Here is a 17,768-nt window from a genome sequence, read left to right as displayed (position 1 = left end):
TCTGCTCAGTGCTTACTGACGGGGTAGCAGGAGTAGTATATCTGTCCCGTGCAGGTATCCAAGGCTGGGCTTGCAAATTTCCACAGGTGTGAAGCTGTGTGTCTTGAAGGCTGCAAATAGCTACAGGAATGAATTCCCTTCTGCTGCCAAAAACGTGGAGCCTTGGAGGCTGAGGAGGCAATGAGTCTCCTCAGCTGCAGTTAGAGTCCTGGAGGCTGGTCTGAGCAAGTTCCCTGCCTGGGACAGAAGCCTCCAGTGTGGCCAGTCTGCCTCCTCCTCAACAATCCTTAAAGGCAACCATTGATTGCCTGTAACTCTTCATTTGGGGAGAGTCTTATGAAGTTTCCCCATCCATGATAGCATGTCGACTGGTGTTATTAGTATGCAGGTCTTGTTTGGGCAAACATATTGCTGATATTTCATGGGTGCGGCTTCCCTGTCTTGTCTAGGCAACACGGTCCAGCAGCATGCATCCTGGTCCTCTGATCTTCCACTCTTTACCTCCTCTTTCACAATGGTCCCTAAGCCTTAGGTGTAGGGGTTTCATTGTAGGTACACCAATTAAGGTTGAGCACCCCACGTTCATTTATTCTTTGCATTTGGACTAGCTGTGGATGTCTGTAACAGTTTCCATGTGCTGCAAAAAAAAAAAAAAAAAGCATCTTTGATGAGGGGTAAGAGCTGAACCATCTGTGGGTATAAGGATAAGTGTTTAGGATGTATCCAGAAGTTATATCCATTGAGAAAAATGACAGTGGTAGGGTCTCTTCTGGGTCCATGACCTCGTTAGCCACTGGTTAGTGACTCCATTCTCAGTACCAGGCATGACTTTCCTTCTGTTAAACAGGTTCTAAGTCCAGTAAGACACAGCCAGGGCTTTTGTTTTTGTTTTTGTTTTTTGCATCATTCCCAGAAGCTGGTTCACTGACTGCTAGATGGTGACAGTGGACTGTCAATGAGCAGGCTACTGGAAGGGACTCTTTGCCCTTGGGGTTCTGGGGTCATTTCTGCCTGTGTCATATTTGTGCTTGTTTCCTTATGATAAACTCTCAGGTGTGGGATACCTAGTAAAGAGAGTGTGTGTTCTTCTGATATATGGTCTGTGGTGGTATTCTAATTGTACTGAAATGTGATTTTGATTGTATGTTAATAAATAAAGTTGCCCGGGGGTCAGAGCTATTAGAGCCATAGACAGAGTGTGGCGGTGGTGGCACACGCCTTTAATCCCATAGATCTCTGTGTGTTCAGGGATACAGCCAGCATTGGAGACATATGCCTTTAAGACCTAGGGAGCTGTACATTCAGACAGTGACAAGGCAGCCATGTGTTTGGGTTTACAACCAATGAGAAGGCAGAACAACATACTATAAATAAATAAATAAAAAAAACAACGAACAAACAGGATATAGCTCTCTTTTCGAGAAGCTGGGACACAGAGGAGGAAGGGTGAGATTTTAGCTCTGAGCTCTGACCTCTTGGCTTTCTCTTTTACATTGTTTCAGTGTTTCTTATTTAACAAGACAGTTGGTTACATCTACAATGGTCTCCAGCAGATATGGACAATCCATCCATTTTAAACCATATATGTATATATGGAATCATAATATCCTGGCTACTATACAGCCTCCTCTCATCAGCTCTGCACCTACAAGTGAGCTCAGTACATCATTGCAAAAGAAGTCTGAGTGAGGTCATGTGGGAAGTGTTGAAATGATGGCAATTCCATGGTTAAAACAAAAGTGGAAGGGGAGAAAGTGGAGGGAAGGGTTGAGTATAAAGGCACAGAGCTGGTAAAGGCACACAGCCAGCAGCTGCTCCTGCAGGTCACGCCTCAGCCGGAGCTCCCCCTCCAGCACAGCAGGATGCTCAAGGTATTGTAACCCTGGCTGTAGCTTGCCTAAATTGCTCTTCTGGTTTGATTCTTCCTTTCTCGATTGGTTGGTCTTTTAGCAGCTATCTGCTCTGCTGCAGAAATGACATTTTAACTTTTCTCGGAGCCTCTGGGCTGCCTCATAAGCTGCGTGTTCGTTCACATCAGTGTATGACAAATGAGAGACATGATCCCATTGCTTCCTCCTAGCAAGAGAGTCTGTCCTTGTAAGTTCACTGACTCTCCACCTCTTGCTTTTATATGTGCCCTCCGTGTGATACAAACAGATTGCATCTCTAATTATCTGTTTGCTGCCACGGTCCCTGTCATCTCCTGGTAAGCTTTTTGAGTCAGAAAGCCTCACTTACTGGTTTGGCAGTTTAGAGAGGTATGCATCATGAGTTCACAGGGGCTCCTGACATTTGCTACTAAGTGACTCCATTCTCTGCTTTAATCTATACATTAGTCACAGTGTTTCACTAGAAAGATATGCAAATGCCACCATAAAGTCAAGTACACCAGCAAGACATTTGACATATAGATGAAGTATGACTCAGAGAACTGAGCAGCAGTGATTATTCCCCTCACAATCTCTCCCTTCAAGGTCAGGGAAGGTGATTTGTTCTTCAGCTCACTGATCATATTCAGCACCATCAGGGAAGCCCACTGGTCTCAGAGTCATAAGTTACATGAGCATGGCCTTCTAATGCTATCCCCACACCTTGGGTTCTATGCTGGTGCCCCCCACCTGCTATTCAGCCATCCAGTGTTCAACTAGTACTTGGAAATTAAGTCAGAAGATTTTGTTTGTTTGTTTGTTTGTTTGTTTGTTTGTTTGTTTGTTTGTTTAGAGACAGGGTTTCTCTGTGTAGCTTTGTGCCTTTCCTGGATCTCGCTCTGTACACCAGGCTGGCCTTAAACTCACATAGATCTGCCTGCTTCTGCCTCCCGAGTGCTGGGATTAAAGGCATGCACCACCACCACCACCACCACCACCACCACCACCACCACCGCCCCGCAAGTCAGAAGATTAAGTCAGTTCTTCCCCCTTATTTCCCTCTCTCTTCTGCATGTAAAATGTTTAAAAGCAGTATTACGGTTTTCCTCTGCCCTAACCAGAAACATCCATCGCAGTATCTTTTTGTTCTCCTGGCCATCTCCTCTCCTGCTTTCTCCTATTCCAACTCCTTTTATTTTCTATCAAAGTTTCAAGATGCAACAAATACTCCATTCTTTTTAAAATGACAGTCTTTATCTGACCGATAAATCTGAAGACTCTAAGAATGGGTTAGGCAAGCTTGTGGGAACTCACGAACTTTAGACCAACAGTTATGGAGCCTGCATGATACCAGACTAGGCCCTCTGTTTAAGGGAGACAGTTGTGTAGCTGGATCTGTTTGAGGGCCCCTGGCAGTGGGATCAGGATCTATCCCTGGTGCATGAGCTGGCTTTCTGGAGCCCACTACCTATGATCAGATGCCTTGCCCACACTTGTTGCAGTAGGAGGGGCTTGGTCCTCTCTCAACTGAATGTACCAGGCTTTGCTGGCTCCCCATTGGAGCCCTTACCCTTTTGGAGGAGGGGATGGAGTTAGGGAAGGCTAGGAGAGAGTGGGAGGAAGGATGAGAGAGGGATCTATAGTTGGTACACAAAATGAATAAAAATATTTTTTAAATAAAAAAAAAAGAATGGGGTTAGGGCTGAGGCAGGAGGATTGTCACAAGTTCAAGGTCAACCTGAGCTAGAGAGTGAGTCAAAGCTAGCCAGGGCCACATAGAAAGACCCTGCCTCAGAAAAAAGACTAGTGGGTAGCAAAGGCGGAAGATTTCCACGTAGGCACTTGCTCTGTTCTATGACTCTACTTTGACAGTGAGTTCCATGTGAGAGACACTTCCGATTCTTTAACCTGGTAAGTCCTCCAGCTACCATTTGTAAACAACGAAAAGGAAGTGAAGCAATAATATGATCATGAGATGAGGAAAGGGAAACTACTGAAGAGTTTATTACAAGAACTCAGTGCTGGCATGTGGTGACATACCCTTCCAGTTGGATATTTTAAATTTTATTCTTCTGTGAAGGCATGTAGAAACAAAAGGATTACCTGTGCATTGAAGGGCTTGACAGTTTAAGGAACTGCAAAGTCCTCTACTACCACTTAAGAAACACAAATCAGGGGTTGGGGATTTAGCTCAGTGGTAGAGCGCTTGCCTAGCAAGCACAAAGCCCTGGGTTCGGTCCTCAGCTCTGGAAAAAGAAAGAAAGGAAGGAAGGAAGGAAGGAAGGAAGGAAGGAAGGAAGGAAGGAAGGAAGGAAGGAAGGAAGAAACACAAATCATCCTGCCCTGGGGGGTTGTATCTGGTTTATGAGCAGAGGCAGAACTCCTTCTACATACACTGATCACATAGCACAATATCCTTCCAGCCCCCTTCCCACCTCCCCCGTCTGGTTCTGCCAGGCTTCCCTTCACCGTCCTCATCATGCTCGGTCGTCTTTATCAGTGTGACTGGGCAAAGAACTTAACAGTTGCATATTTCCACACCCTCATGCCTAATGAAATGGGTGCCTAGAACTCAAATTCAATCACATCAACCGAGTTTCTTCTCACAGAGCAAAATTCTTTACCTCAAGGTCTCTTAGCACAAGAAGTGAGTGGATTCAGAGCGATGCACTGTTCTAACCTGCTTCTCTCTGTAGTCTGTCACAGAAAGCTTCGCCAGCATGATTCACGGCTTGAAAGTGGACCATCTGACAGATGGTGTCATTCAGAGGAGCAAGAGGATGATCCTGGATTCTCTGGGCGTTGGTTTCCTGGGAACAGGCACAGAAGTGTTTCACAAAGTCACCCAATATAGTAAAGTAAGAAGTCCAAAGTTTGCTTTCAAGATTAAAAACAAGCGTGTGCACAAGCATACATAGAAGTCTGTGCCTGTGTTCAACTTAGTTTGGTTGCATTTGATATGGATAGCATTGTTCCGTACATTTTTATGAGTCCCTCTGTTTCATGATATGATTTTTAAAGCCCATTTCTATCCATTACTAATTCAGGCCTAAAAACCATTCACTGGTAATACCTCACAGCTATTCACTTGTATGACTAAAAGTACATTTCAACCCAAAAATCTTAGCAGTGAAAACATTTAACCATGGACAGCTTCTTCATGCAAATATTCTCTAGAGAAAAGTCTGTTCAAGTGCTCTGAGCACAAAGTAGGCATCGCCATGGGAGGCACAGCCACTCTCAGGGGGACTTACTTGCTGTAGCCAGCTAGTCTGCCCCATCCCATCTCCCACCCCCAGTATTTACCCCAAGATCAAGTAAGAGTGGAGTCAGGCTCACTTGAATGGAGTTTCTAGATCATGACTTGGGGATAAGCAGATGCATGCCTCTCCCTTACAAGACCAATGTGTATTCCTCAGCAAGGAAGAGAGACTTCCCACCAGCTAGCTGCTCTCTCAGGGGTTCGGAGAGGCCTGATGTCAGGATGCCTTGAGGATGAAGGGGAACTCTTGAAGTGTCAGCTCAGTGTATTGTTGTGTTAACTGGCTTTCCTCTATTCCAGATCTACAGTTCCAACACCTCCAGCACTGTTTGGGGTCGACCGGACTTCAGGCTCCCGCCCACATATGCTGCTTTTGTGAACGGCGTCGCTGTAAGAAAGTTTACCAGCCTTTTCCACAATTAAATCATTAAATCATAAATTCAAGACAGGAAAATTATTCACAAATGAGATCACTGGGGTTCAGAGATCTGACATGCCTGCCCTTACTCCTCACGTTCATGTTTCTACAATAAAATGGAACTTTCCCAACAAGTTATAAAGTAGAAATAGTAGAAGGCTCTAGACTAAAAGCACCTGTAAGATATTCTAATTCTGGACCTTGAATGGATATAGCAAAAATGCATGATGTGTATGCACTCCAAGATCCAGATACAATGCCTTCTTGATCGCTTCTCTTGCGGGCCCCAGTATCTGTACAGTAATGTTCTCTTCATTTAGTGATTTGGTTATTTATTCAGAAAGAAACAATGACCACACAGTATCTCTATTTTCTCGATGAAAAAATTAGGACTTCTCATCTGACAGATAATTTTCAAGTTATTTCCTGTGTGTCAGGGAAAGTCCACAAGACATAATACAGATATACACATGTAGGGCTTCGAGAGCTGTGTTAACTGGTCTGGGAGGACAGCAGCTCAGACTAGCTGAACAAAGCCCACTGACGTGGCAATAAGAAACACACAAGCCACACCAGATAGACACAAAACCTATTTTAATGAACTTCTGGTTATTCCTAACTGTTTCAGATATGGAAAAATTAGATGGTTGAGATGAAAAGGGAAGAAAACCTCAGGGCATAAACCAACTGTCTGAAAATACAGCTTAACAGCTAGCTAATGGAGGTCTGTGAGCTCTTTGCTGTCCTTGCAACTGTGACAAAACTTTTAAATGACTTCATGACAGAGACACAAAAATACGTGGCCCAATCTATAATAAATGACATTAAATTTTTGGTGTGACTTGTTTAAAGGGAGAAGGACAGGGAAGCCTTGTGAGGGAGAGTGTAGGTCTCCCCAGGAGCTGTGGTCTCCAGGGCAGAACTCAGCATCCTCCAGGAAACCACTGGCTCCTCCCCGAGGTCCTGCCTTCCTCTGACAAAGCAGCAGGGACCACTGTCACCCCACCATGCGGTTAAGAGTCACAGCCAGTTGTTGCTGGGCATGGGGCCGACCTTCAGTGTGGTTAATGTGCCTGGTGAGACGCCATGGGAAAAAAAAACTAGTTTTTCCTTTGCAAACGATGTCAATTTGTATTTCTTGTTCTACTTTTCTTTTGTAAATTCTAGTTTGATATTTTTTTGTGTCTGTTTGTCTGCCTGTTTATTTCCTAAAGAGAGAGAGAAAAAAAAAGGCATGGAGTTGGGTGGGTGGGGAGGTGGGGAGGACCTGGGAGGAGTTGGGAGAGGGGAAACCACGATCAAAATATATGGTATGATTTTTTAATTAAAAAAATATTTAATTAATTAATTTTTAAAAAAAGAATCGGTTCATTTTTAGGGTGTAATGTCAGGTAATGGGGTTCCTAAACCTCTCAAGGTCATTGCTAATTAAATGCTTATCCAGTCCAAAAGCCAGGGCATTTAAGGGCATTTTTGAGGGGGTTTGTTTGTGTCTATTCATACAGGTTCACTCCATGGATTTTGATGACACGTGGCACCCTGCCACCCACCCTTCTGGGGCTGTCCTACCAGTCCTCACAGCTTTATCGGAAGCCTTGCCTCAGACTCCGAAGTTTTCTGGCCTTGACCTGCTGCTGGCATTCAATGTTGGTATTGAAGTACAAGGACGATTAATGCACTTCTCCACGGAAGCCAAGGACATACCCAAGAGGTAGAGTGAGAGACTGTGCCATCAGGGAGAGCCACACTGCCCTCTGTCTGTCAGAGGCTGTCGGTGCAGAGCTGCCTGGCTTAGAAGCCGGCTCTGCTGCTGTTATTACTGCTGCAAGGTAGACCATTTTTCAGCCACGGAACAAGCCCTATGGCGATACAGAAAGATGTGATTTGGAAACGGTTGTGAAAACATCCTTTGGGCTTGTCAAGTCAATCTAGTTACTAAGACCATGAGATAACTTGGAGGTCTGTCACTCCGAGGTGATTCCTGTCACTTGCATCCAGGAGTATTCTGGGTATCACAGGATTCCCCTCAAGCTGGAGTTACAGGCAGTTGTGAGCCACGAGTTGTAAGGCTTGGCTTGGAACCCAAGTTGAGTCCTCTGCAAGAGCAGTACGTGCTCTTGAGTGCTGGACCAACTCTCCAGCCTCTATAATTTTTTTGTGAATTGCATTTTTGTTCTCTGAAAGTTTCATAATTTATTCACTGTACATTGATCACGTCCTCTGTCCAATTATCCCTTGTGTCCCCCACTTCATCTTTTTCCCAGCTGAACATCTTTTTCATTTTTTTTATTAGTAACCCTGAGTCCAATTAGTGCTACCCATATACACGTGGGTGGGTGATCACACACTAGGGCCACATCCTCAAAGGAGAGTGACTCCCCCCCCACCTCAGCAGTCATCAACTGCAGTGGTTCCTCCCATGGGGGTGGGGCCTATTGCCCCTTCCCCCATTGAAGTGGAACTTTGACTGGCTTGATCTTGTACAGGTCTTGTGAAAGTAACCACAGCTGCTGTGAGTTGGTGTGTACGATAGACATGTCATGTCTAGAAGTCAGTATTCTACAGCTCTCTTCCCATCTGCCAGCTCTTATATTATTTGTTCCCCCTCTTCTTTGAAGTTCCTGGGCCTTGGACAGGGGGAAGTGGGTATAGATGGGTAACCCATCAACTGCTGAGTACTCAGAGCTATTTATGATCAGCACTTTGACCAGCTGTGAGTCTCTGCATTAACCACTGCCTACTGGGAAAAAAAAAAAGAGCTTCTCTGATAGCAGCAGCAATTTATAGGTGCTGCTATATTAGAACTATTTAGAATGCAGTTTAACAGTATGGACCATTTGGCAAAACAACGGTAGATTCCAACCCACTGCCCTTCCCCAGGACCATGATCTCCCCAGTCATGAGCTTTGGCCGGGTTTACAATACCAGGCATAAAATCTATCCTGTGCAGCAGACGTCAAACCCCATCAGGAAGCAGTCGGCTACTCCCATGATTTCCCTGCCACTACTGCACCAGTGGGTACATCTTGCCAGCAGATCACTTAGTGGTGTGGCATGCGATGTCCAGTGCTGGGTCTGGATGTCTTTTTCTCCCAGCAGCCTAAGTAGCACCTTCTACTAGCTACCTGGCAGAGAGAGAGAGAGAGAGAGAGAGAGAGAGAGAGAGAGAGAGAGAGAGAGAGAGAGAGAGTGAGTTTCCTGGTCAGTTTGAGGTTGATTTCTCTGTGTCCTGCATTCAAAGTGAGTGATGTCTTCAGCTATAGGGTCTTACACTATGGTGACTATTGGTAACCAAGAGCAACAGCATTAGCTTGCATTGTTTTGGGTCCTTTTGTGGACCAGCAATTCATAGGGAGCTCACCCTTGCCTGACACTGAGATTTTCATTTATTAACCCATGTCTTCTGGGAGGAGCATTGCCTACCTATGCAGAGTACTTCCATTAAACCTTTCTTTATAAAACATTGTATATTTTAATTAGCTTACCAAGTAGTGGGTTCTAATAAGGCTTCCTCACGTATCCTTAGTTTTGGCTAAAGCAGCCCCTGCTTTTTCCACTCAATCCCTTGTATCTCCATGTCAACTTTTAACCTGATATTCCCCAACTCTTTTCATGTCCCTTGATTTCTCCTGTCCTCTCTAATTGACTGTTTTCCTTGGGCTGGAGGACTGTAGGCATCCATATAGCTTTTTCATGCCCCCTTCTTTTTGATTAACTCTTCTACTAACATCTCTACTAACTCCTCATGGCCTCCATGTTTGAAATTTTCCAACCCCTGTATCTCCCTCTTTATTTTCATTGTATCTGTATTTTACTATCCCTTCTCCCTTAAGGTGTTCATACCAATGGCCTGTTTCCAGGATTCTGGCTTCTACACACACCCCAGGTTAAACACATTAACCAAGAGATCCAAATATAAGAGACAATATGCAGCATTTGTCTTTCTGGGCCTGCGTGACCTCACTCAATATAATTTTCTCCACTTCCATCCATTTACCTGCAAATTTCATGATTTTGTTTCCATTGTCTATATGTACCACATTTTCCTAATCCATCCCCCCATCAGTTGAATGTCCTGCTTTTGCCTTTCAGGTTCCATCCTCCCTCTGTGGTGGGGACTTTGGGAAGTGCCGCTGCTGCATCCAAGTTTTTAGGGCTCAGCTTGACAAAGTGCCGAGAGGCCCTGGCTATTGCTGTTTCTCATGCTGGGGCACCCATAGCAAATGCTGCCACTCAGACCAAGCCCCTTCACATCGGCAATGCAGCCAAGCATGGGATGGAAGCCACGTTCCTGGCAATGCTGGGTCTCCAAGGAAACAAGCAGATCTTGGACCTGGGGTCAGGGTTTGGTGCCTTCTATGCCAACTACTCCCCCAAAGGTCTTCCAAGCCTGGATTCTCACATCTGGCTCCTGGATCAGCAAGATGTGGCCTTCAAGAGCTTCCCGGCGCATCTGGCTACCCACTGGGTGGCAGATGCAGCTGCAGCTGTGAGAAAGCACCTCGTGGTTTCAGAAAGAGCCCCGCTTCCTACTGACCACATCGACAGAATTGTGCTCAGGATCCCCGATGTCCAGTATGTAAACAGGCCCTTCCCAGACTCCGAGCATGAAGCTCGCCATTCCTTCCAGTACGTGGCCTGCGCCATGCTGCTCGATGGCAGTGTCGCTGTCCCGTCCTTCCACAGCCAGCAGATCAATAGGCCACAGGTGAGAGAGCTTCTCGAGAAAGTGGAGCTGGAACACCGTCCTGACAACCTGCCAAGCTTCAACACACTGTACTGTGAGATAAGCGTCACTCTTAGGGATGGCACCACCTTCACGGAGCGCTCTGATACCTTCTATGGTCACTGGAGGAAACCACTGAGCCAGGAGGACTTGCAGAAGAAGTTCCGAGCCAATGCCTCGAAGGTGCTGTCTAGAGACACAGTGGAGAGCCTCATAAGGGTAGTAGGAAACCTAGAAAACCTAGAAGACTGTTCCACGTTAACCACGCTTCTGAAAGGACCTTCTGTCCAAGAGGAGGCCTCAAAACTATCCCACACGTTCTCCTTCCATCACACAACTTTGCACTAGAGGAGATTCAATTGTTTGCTTTATTGCCCCATCCACCCAGCAATGAACAGAGCAAAGTAGAGAGTCCATAAACAGATAAGTGTATTTGGAAGGAGTCTTGTCCTACAAGCTTGATAGGGCCATTCCTGCTACCTTCGAGATAATATTCAAGAAACAAACAACACACAATCTTCTGTGTATTCCCAAGGGTAAAGTCTAAGACCCGGTGATCTGCTTATAATCTTTTCTGAGTAATTATTTATTAACTCTGGGAACTCCACACATGCTGCTGGCTGCAGGTGGAGCAAGCTCTGGTCTGGGTCACCCCCTATCCAGAGAAGATGGGTAGTGCCCAACCCTCCTGTCTGCAATGGCTGGTTTGAGAGATCGGCAGGTTTAACATTGCTTCCTTCTTTCCACACATAGCCCTGAGTATGTAGCCAAGATTCTTCTGCTTCAGGGCCTCTACTGAAGACATAAAAGACAGTCTGGGATGGGGTAGGACAGTTTGACTTAGGACCCCCAGTCTCACTCTTTACAACAGATAATGATAATAATCTGTTAGCTCAAAAAAATTGGACAGATGACAAGTCAGAGATACAATAAAAATGAAAAGGGAAAAAATGTAAATGTTTGAGTAATGGAAATATTAACTATAAAACATAGAAATGCCACATTAGCAACCATGATAAATATGTTCTGAATTCCTGGTGTTTTCAAGAAAAGAATGGGACTTTTAGCTCTGGATGTTGACTTTCAAGCATCGATGTGGAAATGTGCTGGGTGACTGTTTGAGAACGTCAGCAGAATATATCACTTCCCAGTTCATATGGGGAGAAATATGTAATTAGAAAAATGATAATCCAAGGGAAGCAAAGAAAGAAGGGGAAAAGAAATACAAAGAAAACAAGATGTTTGGAAATCACCATATAAAATGATAGAGTATAACTATAATTCAAAAAAAAAGGAATAATAAATGTTCCAGCTAGGCAAAACCAAGATTGTTAGAACATGCTTTCTTTAAAAAAAAATGCTTAGCAGTTTTGTTGATGTCTTATTAATCACCCACTTGAAGTATACAGTTCAGGAGCATTAGTAAATTTGTGCTATCACTGCCATAATTGAGTTTTGGAATACTACCATTACCACTAAAAAATTCCTTCACATCTATTTGACATAAAGCCCCATGCCCACCTCCAATATTTAGCCCAATATGAGCTTTTCAAATACAGTTTTGTCTTTTCAATACACCTCATACAAATGGAGCCCTACAACAGTTAGTCACTCGTACCTGTTTTCTATTACCTAATTAAATGGTTTGGAGCATCTGCCGCTTGCGGATCAGTACTTTAATCCCTTCATTCCTGGGGATCATTGTAAGGTCTATGGCAGCTTGTGTTGGGAGACCTCTTCAGGGAGGATGGATAAATAGAAGCCTATCATTTAATTTAACACATGATAGTGAGGACTTAACACATGCCAAGGACTGTCCCTAGTACAGGTGACAGGACAATCAACGAAACAGGTCTGACCTCCTGTTCTCATGTGCTTGCAATATGATTGGACAAGGAGCCACCTTTGTGCCTGTTCTGGCCAGGCTCCACTTCCTGTTTTCAGGTCCTGGTGTGCTTGCCAGCTTCCGGGGGCTGAGTTGTGGTCAGGGTCCAAACTAGGAGAGCCTTCCCTAATGCAATTAAAAATTAATAATTCCTGGGCTGTGATACAACCTGGGATACAACCTTGGAAATGTGGCTTCCATGTCAATTCAAACAGAATCCAGCATAGAGCAAGGCTAGAGGGGACTCCAAGTAGGGGAGAAGTTAGCATTCCTTCCCGTGGATGTTGCAAGTATGTGCAACTATGTGCACATAATGTTTGGAGTCCTTTCCCACCAACAGAAACCCACCCACACCTGCATGTGTTGGGAATCTTTTTGAATCCTTTAGAACATGATTTTTTTTTCATTCTGTCTTCAGCTCTATGTGAAAATGGAAGAATAGAGGGTGGTTGGTGACTCATTGGATGAAGTCGTCACCATCTAGACTGAGGATCTTTGTTCATAGCTCCAGTGTCCACAGGAAAAGCCAGGCATGCTGGCCTGCACTTAAATTCCCAGCACTGCAGAGGCAGAGACAGAAGGATCATGGGAGCTCACAGGCCAGCCAGTTTAACCAAACCAGCGAGCTCCAGGTTCAGTGAAATATCCTGTCTCAAAAATAAGATGGAGAACAATAGAGGACCCCAACATCAATCTCTGACCTTCACACATGTACACATGCACACACAACAAATACACAGACAGGCAGACAGACAGAAGAAAGAAAACATCACATTAATAGTTGACAAAAAGAATTCAGTATTTCCAAACCAGTTGAGTGTTTTACCAGCAACTAGTCCAGTGCCTGCTACACCCTGAGCATCAACTGTTTCTAGCTGCAGAGAATGTCAAAACAATGTATGATATATAACTTCTAAAACTGCCCTGGCTTCATGTGAACCTTAAAGAACTCAAGGTAACTAAAATGAGTTTAACCTTCTAGTTCATTCACAAATGCAAAAGTTTGCATCCCCACCTCATGTAAATTCTCCCAGATTTTTATTGGAGCTCATATCACAGAGCAAGCACCAGTTACATCTGGCGCTGAGGAAGGAGCCCACCTGGTAGTTCTGGGGGAAGTCCAGATGAGCCAGGAGCCCATCTGTTTCAAATGTGACATGACAGTGTTGCTTTTGCTTTAAAAAATGAAAATTCAAAATGAAGCATGCTCATGCAGAAAATGCATGGACTGAATAACTTAATGATGGGTACCCAGATATGACTGAGATCATATTGGAAGTGCCTATCAAGCCATAGAGTGTGCAGTTCATTTCGTCAGAGATAAAATATTTTTTCTGTTGTTTTTTTCCTGATATATATATATATATACATATATATATATATATATATATTATTTTACAATACCATTCAGTTCTACATATCAGCCATGGGTTCCCCTATTCTCCCCCCTCCAACCCCCTCCCCTTACCCCCAGCCTACCCTCCATTCCCACCTCCTCCAGGACAAGTCCTCCCCTGAGGACTGCGATCAACCTGGTAGACTCAGTCCAGGGAGGTCCAGTCCCTTCCTCCCAGTTAGGAGCACATGCTACTCTTCCAGATGACCTAGGTTCCATCCCCAGGATCCACATGGCAGCTTACAGCTATCTGTAACTCCAGTTCCAGGGGATCTGAGCCAAGTGTCCCTGCATAAGCTCCAGGTTTCAAACAACCATCTCATGCAATGAGCACAGGACTTGGTCCCACTGCCTAGTTGCCTCCCAAACTGATCAAGCCAATCAACTGTCTCACCTATTCAGAGGGCCTGATCCAGCTGGGGGCCCCTCAGCCTTTGGTTCATAGTTCATGTGTGGATAAAATATTTTTACTTCAACAAATTGTTGTAATCATCTCCTCTAGGACATCACTTTCTAAACTCGCTGTACATTCTAAGCACCCCCCTTCTTCCTGTCTCACTAAAAACATTATGCCAAAGGGTCGTGCCATGAATACACATCAGTTCCGCATCATTGGTCGTATCCCTCTGGGGCTCACTTTCATCTTTAATTCCACCCAGGATCCTGACCCATCAGAAGAGAGCAGTCTGCATGAATGGTTCTTGGGCATCTGGCAGTGTGATGGTGAGAAAGGTTAAACTACTCAACTCTTCATCACTTCCCAGCACTGCTGTGTTCAGATCAGAAGCTCACAGATGCCACACATAGAATCCCTCTTCCCTCTCTTCAACTGGACTCCTGGAGCTCGGCCTGGTGTTTGCCTGTGGATCTCTGCATCTGCTTCCATCAGTTACTGGAGGAAGGCTCTGTACCAGGCTCTGCTGACTCCCCATGGGAGGCCTTACCTTCTTGTAGGAGGGAATGGGGGTGGGTCGGGGAGGGGAGGTTGGAGGGGTGGAAGAAGGGAAGAGAGGGATCTGTGTTTGGTATGTAAAATAAATAAAAAAAATTCTTAATAAAAAATTGTAAGAATGAGACTATAAAGTAACTTTAAAATTCTTTATTTTGGGGAAAAAATGAAATGCATAACTACAAGACTGGGTGTGTACACCTTTAACCCCAGCACTTGAGATGCAGAGGCAGGTGAATATCTGTGAGTTCAAGGCTAGCTTGATCTACATAGTGAATTCCAGGCCATCCAGCACTACAGTCAGATCCTGTAACAAATAAAGAAAATAAGTGAATAAGTAAAAAAAAAATCTGAAAGACTTATATTTTATTTGAGGAAAGGATGTCACTGACCAAAAAGTGATTCTTGAGCTAAAAAGGCCTCCAAAATGCAAACTCTCCATGTGCTTTCCAAAGCCTCAAGGCTTCAAAGTGTGGCCTCTGCTTCACCACCACTTGCCATCATGTACATGTGACAGAGTCTGCAGGTGACAGCATGCATCCCTTGAAACTGATTTTGGAAACCCAGAGAAACCAGGAGTCTACAAGCTGGAGCACTGGGGAATCCCCTAGGTGCATTGAAAAGCATTATTATCGGGGCTGGAGAGAAGGCTCAGAGGTCAAGAGCACTCTTTGCTCTTCCAGAGGACCTGTGTTCAATTCCAAGCACCCACATGGCAGCTCACAACTGTCTATAACTCCAGTTCCAGAGGATCTGGCACCCTTACACAGACATGCATGTAGGCAAAGCACCAATGCACATAAAATAAAAATAAATTATTTTAAAAAAAAGCATTATTATCAATTGCCATCCCAGAGTTTGATGTAACTGGTCTAAGGTGTCATATGTTTTTTAAAGCACCTCAGATGATTCTCAAGTGCAGCAAAGACTGAGCAACAGACCTCTGGCGGACACAGAAGAAGTTTGTATGGCACCTCTTGTACCATGAAAGCTAGTCTTCTAAGAGGAAGCCTTCAGGTCAGATCCACCTTGGATCTTCCAGGTCCTGTGTCCAAAGTATATGGTGTCTTCAGTAATAAGGACCTAACCATGTGTTGAAAATGTGTATGGTTTTGTCCTATTTGTCAACTATTAGATGGCTGTAGTTGTGTATATTCATTTTGGGGTCTTCTGTCCTTCTATCTAGTTCCGATGAGCTCTATTAGACACACTTTTTAAAGGCATGGACTCAGTTCTGGTTGATAATAACAGAGCTCAAAGACACAGGGAAGTTAATGAAACTAGATCTCAAAAATCCTTGTAAAGCAAGGAATCTCTAGGTTGGCAGATTGCTTGTCAGTTAAGAACTTGCTGCAATCATGAAGACCAGATTTCAGATGCCCAGAAACTCACATAAATGTCTAGTGAGTGAGGGTGGCAGCTTATCTGTAATCTCTGCCTCAGAATGGGGAAACAGGGTCTCCACAGTAAGGTGGATAACAATAATAGCCAGAGGGGCAAGCTCTGGCTTTGACTGAGAGACTCTACCTTAATAAGTATAAGGAAGAACCACTGAAGATGATTGCTGACATCAGCCTTGTGCCTTATGTGCATGGACATGTATGTGTATGCAAAGAAACCGTGTATTTTATTCCAAATCAATAATTCGGCAAACAGATAAGAACTGAAGCATGCTAACATGAGACGGCCTTCTGGCACCCTTAGCAAGTTCTGAAGTAATGCCTGCATTTTAATCAAGAGCAAATAAGCCCCTCCTTCCTTCTTCCTCTAGACTTCACCGTGGGGGCCAGTGCTGCTGGGACACTGCTCTCCACCCCAGGATGTCAATGGCTGTGTACTGAACAGGTATGTGGATACCAGCCACACTAATGTTGATGCTCTTTAAAAGACATTTCCGCCGGGCGGTGGTGGCGCACGCCTTTCTTTAATCCCAGCACTAGGGAGGCAGAGCCAGGTGGATCTCTGTGAGTTCGAGCCCCAGGAAAGGCGCAAAGCTACACAGAGAAACCCTGTCTCGAAAAACCAAAAAAAAAAAAAAAGCTTTTCCCTAAGCTTTAGAGAAAGAGATCTGAAATCTACGGCCAACTTTGTCACTAATCAGTAATGACTGTAAGAAGTCATTTTATTCTTCGTGGGGAAATCCAGCCAGGAAATAAATTAGAGATGTCCTCTGGCTTCAGATTTCAAGTATTGCAAATGTAAACTTAATGAGAAGCATTTTTAAGTTAATATTTAAAAGGGCAGTTCAGCACTATAGCAGTCCCTCTAAAGGTTGAATACACAATTGAATGTGTCCCAATAAAGTCATGCATGTACGTGGAGCAATTACAAACAGACTCACACAGGAATTTTTAAAATAAGTTTATTTACTAATTTAATAAATTTATTTATTTATTTTACATCCTGACCACAGTTTCCCCCCACCCTCTTCTCTGCCCCCACCTCATCCCATCCACTCCTCCTCCGTTTCTGTTCAGAAAAAGGCGAGCCTCCCATGGATGTCAACAAAACATGGCATATCAAGGTAAAGTAAGACTAAACACCTTACCTTGTACTAAGTAAGGCTGGACAAGGCAACCCAGTATGAAGAATAGGGTCCCAAAAGCCAGCAAAAGAGTCAGAGACAGGCCCTGGTCCCATTGTTAGGAGTCCCACAAGAAGACCAAATTACACAACTGCCACATATAAGCAGAGGGCCTAGGTCAGTCCCATGCAGGCTCCCTGGTTGTCAGTTCAGTCTCTGTGAGTCCCAATGAGCCCAGGTTAGTTGATTCTGTGAATTTTCTTGTGGTGTCCTTGATCCCTCTGGCTCCTACAATCCTTCCCCCCCCCCTCTTCTACAGGATTCCCCAAACTCTGTCTAATATTTGGCTGTGGGTCTGCATCTGTTTCCATCAGTTGGTGAATGAAGCCTCTTTGACAACAAGTGAGCTAGTCACCAATGTGGTCATAGGAGATGATCAATTCAGGCTACATATCTGCTATTGCTAGGAGTCGTAGCTGGGGGTCATCCTTGTAGATTCCTGGGAGATTCCCTTGTGCCAGGTTTTTACCTGACCCTGAAATGCCCCCCCTTTCCAATAGTCTCTTTCAGTACACTCTCCCCTACCCCTGCCAACCTGATCACTCATGTTCCCATCCCCACTCATCCTCAGTCCACTAACAAAATCTCCTCTATTTCTCCTCCCAAAGAGATCCAGGCATCCCCTCATGAATCCTCTTTGTTACTCAGTCTCTCTGGGTCTGTGGATTGTAGCATAGTTG

The 17,768-nt window shown here is 44.6% G+C and overlaps 1 protein-coding gene across 1 annotated transcript; it reads left to right on the top strand.

Annotated features, from left to right (window-relative positions):
• The first annotated feature begins 1,754 nt into the window (after nt 1–1,754).
• On the top strand, nt 1,755–11,929 carry Acod1 (aconitate decarboxylase 1). The gene is made up of 5 exons (XM_037208345.1): nt 1,755–1,871; nt 4,565–4,726; nt 5,431–5,520; nt 7,054–7,259; nt 9,641–11,929. Exons 1-5 carry the CDS (start codon nt 1,863–1,865, stop codon nt 10,620–10,622), a joined length of 1,449 nt encoding a protein of 482 aa, XP_037064240.1. The 5' UTR covers nt 1,755–1,862; the 3' UTR covers nt 10,623–11,929.
• Nucleotides 11,930–17,768: the final 5,839 nt, after the last annotated feature.

Source organism: Peromyscus leucopus, chromosome 9 (assembly GCF_004664715.2).
Source record: "Peromyscus leucopus breed LL Stock chromosome 9, UCI_PerLeu_2.1, whole genome shotgun sequence".
Lineage (NCBI taxonomy): Eukaryota > Metazoa > Chordata > Mammalia > Rodentia > Cricetidae > Peromyscus > Peromyscus leucopus.
This window is presented reverse-complemented; position numbering and strand designations above follow the sequence as displayed.

Excerpts from the sequence above, each read along its gene's own strand:
- Acod1 (XM_037208345.1), top strand. Across the intron at positions 4,727-5,430 it reads AAGTCACCCAATATAGTAAA|ATCTACAGTTCCAACACCTC; the intron begins GTAAGAAGTCCA and ends CCTCTATTCCAG. Across the intron at positions 7,260-9,640 it reads GCCAAGGACATACCCAAGAG|GTTCCATCCTCCCTCTGTGG; the intron begins GTAGAGTGAGAG and ends TTTGCCTTTCAG.